Below are 8,661 nucleotides of genomic sequence, written 5' to 3'. Positions count from 1 at the left end.
TAGCAACTGCGAGCACATGATTACCATTGAAAGCCCAGGTCAAGGAAAGCATACAACGCCATTTATCTCTTATGGACAAGAAGTTAATGCCAAGTGCTCTCCTCAGTGCCCCTGCTCCAGAAAGATCAGTGGAAAGGCCAAGTTCCCGCAGCTTGTTAGCGAGTTTAAAGATTTCCCATTCTCAGGTGATAAAGTTAAATTTGTTCTATCCACTAATTACAAGAAAGAAGTAGAAGGAATTGTTTGTCTTGTTAATAAGACTGCCTCTTTTTCTGCAATTCGAAGTAGGGTAGAAAGCATGGTTCCTGTTGAATTGAGATGCCTGGAAAGAAATGTAGTTTTCACCAGCTTCTTGTTCAGCACTGACGAGCCTCTTGCTTTAACATTTATGGAAGAGCATTTGTTAACCCAAAACTCGCGCAGTTTGCCACGCAATATCGGGTCTGAATATGAAAAGTTCTGCAATGCCCACCATGCTCGGCCACCAGTTGATGTAGAGGCACTCCTATCTCACGACACTCTCAAGGCCGTGTGCTGTGAAGTCTATAAGGACAGTAAATGTAAGTTCATGGATAACATAAAGGAGTTGTCAGCTCTTGTGTTTAAGGAGAAGAAGGTGGTGAACTCGGGCAAGGCGGAGCAGAGGCGATCCAGAGAAGTCGAGGATGAGTTTGTGCACGAATTAAAGAAGAAAATGTCCACGGCAAAGAGTGAGAGTCCAGTGACCCGATATATTGAAGAAGTTAGGACCATTAAATCTTCGTGGATGAATCCATTTGCGCGGCAAGTGGAGCTTAAGGTGACGGTATCAGTTGATGAGGAACATCCGCTTGCCATTGTTTACAATGTTGGTGAACTGGCTCCAATGAGAAAAGACATATCTGAGATTAATAGCAACTGTTGGCGTCCGGTTATCCCAGCGTGCAGAGTGTTAATTATTGTTAGTTGGACAGCTGTTATTTCTGACCCGGAAATAGCAGCACTATTTATGGGTAGCTTGGACAGCTGTTCGTCCTTATCTATGAATAGCGGTTGTATTTATGGGTGGTTTGGACCGCTGTTTGTCCACTTGTCAAAAATTAGTAAATGGTTATTATTTACTAATTTTAGAGATTCCCTTTTGGACACCTTGCAACCAATTCTATTATTGGTTGTTGAGTTGTCTTAATCTCAGCCGTTGGTTTGATTTAATCTCGGTCGTTGGTTTACCAACAAGAGTAGTATAAAAAGGGGTCTAGGGGGCATTTGGAGGACACGCAAGGCAGGAAGCTTTTGGAGAAGCAGTTTGTAGTGTTAGCAAACAGTCTTGCAGTATTAGCAAGGAAGCTTTTGGAGAAGAAGTTTGCAGTGTTAGCAAACAGTCTTGCAGTGTTAGCAAGGGCGCAGTGTTAGCGCAGGGGGAAGAGTAAGCTTTGCAGGGTTAGCAAGGAAGCTTTTGGAGAAGCAGTTTGCAGTGTTAGCAAACAGTCTTGCAGTGCTAGCAAGGAAGCTTTGGAGAAGCAGTTTGCAGTGTTAGCAAACAGTCTTGCAGGAAGCTTTGGATGTGAAGAAGCTTTTGTGAAGTAGTTTGCAGTGTTAGCAAACAGTCTTGCAGTGTTAGCAAGGGCGCAGTGTTAGCGCAGGGATAGCAGTGAGAAATATCAGCGGGAGAAATTAGGAGGTTGTCGGAGTTCTGCCAGTGTGAGGCAAGGAATTTTGTATCTCTTGATTTGCTGAAGTTTAATATAATTTCTCATCTGTAGAACTGATTTTCCCTTAGGGGTTTTTCCAGGGACAATTTGTCCAAAAATATTGTGTTCATTGTGTTGCGCATTTCTTTCGTATTTTAAGTGAAGTTGCAGTTGTGTTATTTTTCGATATTAGCTGGGAATTTATTTTCAGCAGTTTAATAATCATTTGTGATAGGAGATTAATAATCAGTGACTGCAATAGTTTGATTTTTCACACAGAGGATCAGTAGAGTTAGCAGTGGTCAACCCTCACCAGGAAAGATTATTCAAAGTAGTCATCCTCAAGTCAGGAGAGCTAATGGTCTTCATCCAGTCTTACAGAATCCTCCTTGTATCTGTACCGTTGTCCCAAGATTGGTTGTAATATGAATAACATGGGTCGTCCTATTCATGCATTCAGGAGAGGATTCGACTTGCTGGCTGTCGATGAAGGTACCAGATCTATGGCTCTCTATGCAAAAGAGAGATCAAAGATTGATATATTCAAATTTGACGAGTCATTTCGGAAGGTGTACTGGACTGGAGTTGAGGTTAATCTGGAATCATATAAGAGGAGCAATATCATTACATGGATGCATTTAATTCCGGGGAAAATGGAGCTTTTGTTGGTTGACGCCACCAACAGGGCAAGGGTAGCTGAAATCCACGAGAGGCCTATGATGAAGGCAAGACATATTACTCTTCCTTCGCAGAAACACTCTTTGAGAGCATGCGTTTCTGGTGATGGATACTTCTTCCTCGTCTTCAGGCAGTTGCAACTTCAATGTGAAGATAGTGATGTTGCTGGTACAGGGCATGCAAGTCCTGGAAAAGTTCTTGACATTTATGTTTTGGGTGATACTATGAGTCACTTAAAGACAATCCCGTTGGATGCAAGAGAATTCAACATATCTAATTTGGAACAACTTGAGGCGAAAGTTACAATCTTTGGGTCACAAAGTCAGCTTTTGCTATATAGCCATGTAGATGCTCCAGGTTGTATCGTTTCATATGTGCTGAAAACTGCTTTAGCTAGAGAAGTTGTGCAGTTAAACCAAGTGGATCAGATTAAAGCTCCGGAAGATGAAATAGAAATTGCTGGGTCGTGTCCCTATTTGGGTTACATTTATCACATTTGTGACAAGTTTGCAGTATCACCTAAGTTATTTCCAGATGCTAGGAAGTGCATTGCATTCATAGTGGTAATGGAAAGGAGAAGATCAGATCGCTGCAATGGTGAGGCATGTCTCGCATATTTAGAGGCTCTAATCAGGCAACTTAAGGCTGGAAAAGACAAAAGATTTTTCAAGTATGAAGATTCAATTTGAAGTGAACAATATAGAGAACTGCACAATTTTAGCTGCAACAGAGCAGCAGATGCAGGTGAAAATGGGAATGTGGGTTCGGAAGCTTGTTTCGCATGTTCCCATCCAAATAGCTCGTGCGGAAAACAATGCAATGGTAGCTCTTAAGGATGGACTTCAAATACCAGCTGATGTTAGCTATGTGGACAGTGTATCACTTGCTTACTCCATACGATTTGGGTTCTATGATGCGGTCCTTAATAGTTGAAAGGGCAAGATTAAGGTCATTTCTTCTATGGGAAAGCAAAGTTCAGGAAAGTCATATTTGTTGAATCATCTGTCAGGGTCTCTTCTTGATGTCGCAGGTGGAAGATGCACGGATGGAGTTTGGATGACCGTTGCAACAAGCGACGATGGAGATGGCAGCGAGGGAAGCAGTTGTTTGTATGTGCTATTGGACTTCGAGGGACTCGGCAGTTTTGAGAGAAGTGAACAGGAGGATATGTTGCTCTCTGTTCTCAATGCCGCTGTCAGCAACATCACAATATTCAACAAAAAGGTGTGTCATTTCTCTCTAAGCACAAACTTTTTTTTATTTTTTTGTTGGGTTTACATCCTGGCCGCCTCGAGAGTGCACAATAAGTCGAAAGGAGATGGTAACTAAGTTTATATAAGATATATAACATGAAAAATGATTTTTCTGCTGTGAACCTTCGTTTGGAACTACAGGATTTTCACTTGGACAAGGATACATAATCTGCGTTCAGCCGCTTCCAGAGTGGAATTCATCTTCTGAAGCAGGACAGAAAGTTATTTAAAGGTCTATTTTACATTGCAATCAAGGATGTGGACACATCTGATGTAGAAGATCTTATGCAAGAATTTCATCAGAAGATTTCCCAAATATGCAGCAAATCACAAGAGAATTTCATTTTGAAAATGTACGATGGAAATGTTGAGATTGCTGCCATGGCTCCTTATAATAGATCTGAGTATTATAGAGAGAGCCTCGGTGAACTAGCAGAAACGGTGGCTGTTAGAATCCATTCTTGCTATGATAGTGGATTCTCCTTCTTGAGGGATCTGAAGCTTATTATAGCTCAAATTGCAGCAAAGGACTGGACCTCGATTGACAGCAAGCGAGTTGCTGTGACTGTTGATATTCTAAGGAGAAATCTTATCTCTGCTGTCCACATGGGATGCCTGTCCGTGACAAATACAAGTGAAGAACTGAGGGTTTTGGATAACTTCGATACGCAGGAGGAAGTCCTTGATTTTCCTGTTCTTGTTGGTGATTCTTCATGTAACATAACAGATACAGGATTGTATCTGTCACCGTGTACACAGTCAGAAACTCCACTTACTATAAGAGACGTTATCAACCAAATCAGGTCAAAACTGGAAATGTTTTTACCCAGGAATGGTAGCAACGGGGAGGAGTGGCACTCTTTATTTGAAAGCTTCCTGGAAGCACTGGCAGACAGAAGGCATGAGAGAGTTCAACAGTGGACAAGTACTAACACAAAAGATTTCTGTGATAATGACGAGGTAAAAAGATTGCAGCTAGAGGCTGATGTAGCACTTGGGAAAGTAAAGCAAAGCCTAATAGTTTGTGGATGCAAATGTGCTGCTTGCTTCTGGAGGTGTTTGATGGAGAAAGGCCACGTTGATCAACATTCTTGTATGGGGAATCATAAATGTACGGAAAATTGCAGTTATTGTGCTCGAGAAGGAGATCACTCAAGTCTATGCGGGGATTTAGCAGGGCATGAAGGAAATCACAATTGCAAAAAGCGAAATCATACATGTGGTGAGAGCTGCTACTTCTACGAGATGTCCTCAAATTGTATCGAGCGATGTTCTCTGGGGCCAGGGCACTCTGGCCAGCACAAGTGCAATTCTCCTCAACACATTTGCAGTGCTAATTGTTCTCTCCCAAGCTGCAATAATCCCTGTGTTGCTCCGATTGAATCCAACCACAAAACACATCAGTGCCATGAGAGATACTGTCAGACCAAATGCACCATAGATGGGTGCAGCAGGACATGTGGGGTTAAAGATCATTTCCATGACATGGATCAAAATGCAGAGCATTTGTGCGGAAATGAACATGCTTGCACCCATGAGTGTGAGATGCCGGGAATATGTGAAATCTTCACCGAGCTCGTGAAGCAAACCCGGGTTTTTCAGGGACAACGGGGATCTTTTGAGTATGAACTTGTGTCAGAGCAAAATGGTCTGCGCAAAGGCTGTTGTATTCCCATTCCTCCCTACGAAATAGATCACGAGGGTCCGCATGTTCACACAAAGAAAGAAGATTCAGTGCACTATTGTGACACCCGATGCCAATCCTGTGGTTACTTCTGCCAGCTCCCAACAGACCACTCAGGTCTGCACGATACAGTGCACGGCAATATGAAAAACGCAAGTTTCATTTCAGAGGGCGAAGACATTGATATTGAAGACCGCAAGTATAAATGGGGAGAGACAGGGGAAGCAGAAATGTGCAACATGTATTGCAAGAAACAGGGGCGAGGACGTATCCATCTGGTTTTTTGTCCGGGCTCCAGGAAATGCACAGGTAACCTCTATGATGGTTCGAGGCACGAAACAGTCAAGTATGGACCTGATGTAGATGTTCCGAAAGATGAGATGACTCATGAGACCTACTGGCAGTATGTTAGGTTTGTTGATCCTTGCACCGAAGAAGAGAGGGAGGATTTTGACCGCTGCAATCACTACTGTAAATCTGAGGAGCACGAGGCAGAAGCCGGAGGTGTTTCTGACAAATCATTTTGCACTGAGAAACTGTGGCACACACCTATCAAGAGTACCGGACAGAGTCTAAGCTCTGCAGGTTATATAACTGATGATGGCCACCATTTTGGATGTGATCATTCTAAGAATGTCCCTCACCATGCTATATTTATCATTGACAGATCAGGTTCCATGTGCTCTTCAGACATTATGCCCACTATGGCGAAGTTCAATAACCATAATTGCAGGCTTCGATGCGTCTACGAGGCTATTCTCAGGTTCATACAAGCCCGCCTTAGAACAGTTTCTGATGATTCTGTATCGGTGGTTCTATTTGACACAAGTGCATCTGTCCCCTTAGAGATGGAAAATTTGGAAGAAGATGTTATTGATCGCCTTCTTCCGTATCACCCAGGTGGAGGAACTACGTATTCATCAGGGTTGGATGCTGCAGAGAGAATATTGATTAAAGGAGCCCAGAACGATCTTGTGGACGTCAAAAAACCGGTTGTTATCTTCCTGAGCGATGGGGGAAACAATGGTGGAGCGGATCCCCTGTATCATGTGGACAAAATGAAAAGAGTAGATCCTAGAATGATACTTCATACAATTATGTTTGGAAGGGATCCCACAATGAACATTCTGATTGAGATGGCAAAGAAAGGAGGCGGAACTTTTGAGCAAACATTGGATGAGATTCAGTTGGCACGGAGCTTCGAGAATCTGGCCGAAAGCTTCAAACCCCAAGTTGCAGCGTTGATGTAAGAGGCCCCTTGTGTTATCTGTCTACTTCTGAAGTTTGTTGCTCTGGTAGCAACACTAACTATTTTGAAAAATTTGAGCCTTTTGTGGCAGGCTTTGCTGATATCAGTAAGCACTAGTATTTGTTGATATCAATAATTGCTATAAAATGTTTAGTTTGTAACATGATTGTATGATGTAATCAGTCTACCGATTAATATATATGGCAATCAAAATCTTTTGCACATATTTTGTTGAATCGTGGTTATCATAGATGTTCATTGCTTTATGCATAATATTAAGTTAATTGTATTATGTAGCCATTTTTAGATGGGCAGTCTCATTCTTAAAATAATAAGTTATCAAATAGATTAACATTGTAATTGGTGTATTAGAATTCGATTTGTCTAAATTATAATTTAGTTTTCTATTATAAAGTTCTAATTAGGTGTCTAAATTGGTAGTCCATGTGAAGTAGATAAATAAGTGGTGTAACGATCTGTTAGAAAATCTTTTAGCGAGACGACAAATTGAGGAGTGAAATTTTTACGAGTCATGGCTGTAGTATTTCATTTCTTTACTCGTATGAATGTTGATCATGGCACTTCTTAAGCTCAATAAGCTTGGAATGTGTGTATCATATGATTTAAGAGTCAATTTAGTCTTAAGTAGAGTCACTGGGCCATAGAGTTTCAGGGAGAGGTGAGAGTTTTGGTAAATCAGATATTCATTATGAGAATGCTTTTGAACATCAGTATTCTAACGGTTGAGTTCTTTATAATCTGAATATTATCTCTCAATTCTTTTATTTTTCTTTAATTGACAAATCATGTCTAATAGTACAAGCAGGTTATGCCCGAGCTTTAAAACATTCAATTATTTTTAATGTTAACCAAATTCATTCACCTTAACCAAATTCATTCACCTTAGCTGTGCAGCTACATATTTCTACCAATTCTGTTAATGCTTCCCTATCTTGCATCAACTAAAACCCCCTTTTTTCTAACAATTTATTGCAAACACATTACTCAATGCATTAAAGTTCCTACCAAAAGTAGAAATATATGGATGAAATGAAAATAAAAAGAAAAGAAGAGATAAATGGAAAAAAAATATGTAATAAAGAAATATTTAGAGAGTAAATGAAAAGCAAGTGAAGATAAGAAAGGGAGAGTTAAAGGGATGGAAATATATGTAACAATTGAATATATAAAGAGGGAGAGATATTAGAAAATGAAAGTGTAGGAAAAATATAAAGATATAATAACAATTTTTTTTTTGTAGAATGTAATCATGGATCGAGTTGAATAGCTATTTAAAAAAAAACAAACATGAAACTTTTATATGCTTTTGTCATTTTTTAGAATATTTAAATCATATTATTAATTTCTATCATAAAAATATAAATTTGAGGGAAAAATATAATTATTATAGTTTAATAACTATAATAGGTTTCACTTTTAAAAGGTATTATTTAATGATGATTATCTTACAATTTTACAAAATTCATCCTCACTTTATATATATATATATATAATTAAAGATTAAACATATCAAATTTCTTTGAAAAATACAGTTATCAACTTTTATCAATAAATATTATTAAAAAAATAAAATACATAATTAGTTAATAATATAATTTTCTTAATAACTTTATCAATATATTTCTAAAAACTGTACGAAAAAATAATTGTTTTTCACCTATGCTTGTTGAGAAAGCAAGTTGAAGTGATGATATATTGAATTCATTGATCTGGAGGAGTTTAATCTTTTCTATCAATATATCTCCTGTGTGTTTAATCTTCTCTTGGTCTGTTTTGCACCCACTCTTTAGAGGAGTAAAGGAAACCTGCTTAAAGGGTCTATGCATCAACCCCAAGGGGAGAGGAGACCCCTTACCCTTACTAGATGTTAGCACATCCTTAACCAAGTCTGCCAGAACAATGTCATTATCATCCGACACCACAGGTGTCACCAGAGCATCCGACACATGAGCTACAGGGACCTCACATTACCACAACCTAGGATGCCCCACAAACATCATCAGGTGAAAGTCCCTCATATGGGCAAACTGGGTCAGAAGAGATACTAGGAGGAATACCCTCCTCTAGAACCACACTATCCAACACCTCAAAGTGATTAAAACCTGA

General features: G+C 39.7%; 1 protein-coding gene across 1 annotated transcript; it reads left to right on the top strand.

Moving 5' to 3' along the window:
- Positions 1-1,481: 1,481 nt before the first annotated feature.
- Positions 1,482-6,758, top strand: LOC149546092 (uncharacterized). The gene is made up of 2 exons (XM_089790999.1): positions 1,482-3,572; positions 3,743-6,758. Exon 2 carries the CDS (start codon positions 3,887-3,889, stop codon positions 6,533-6,535), a length of 2,649 nt encoding a protein of 882 aa, XP_089647125.1. The 5' UTR covers positions 1,482-3,572; positions 3,743-3,886; the 3' UTR covers positions 6,536-6,758.
- Positions 6,759-8,661: the final 1,903 nt, after the last annotated feature.

The sequence above is a fragment of the Cupressus sempervirens genome, chromosome 7, assembly GCF_028749045.1.
Source record: "Cupressus sempervirens isolate cs-2001-9-10 chromosome 7, ASM2874904v1, whole genome shotgun sequence".
Lineage (NCBI taxonomy): Eukaryota > Viridiplantae > Streptophyta > Pinopsida > Cupressales > Cupressaceae > Cupressus > Cupressus sempervirens.
Note: the sequence above shows the minus strand (reverse complement) of the source record. Positions and strands in the feature narration are given on the sequence as shown.

Bases quoted from the DNA above. Each gene is read 5' to 3' on its own strand.
- LOC149546092 (XM_089790999.1), top strand. From the start codon at position 3,887: ATGCAAGAATTTCATCAGAAGATTTCCCAAATATGCAGCAAATCACAA.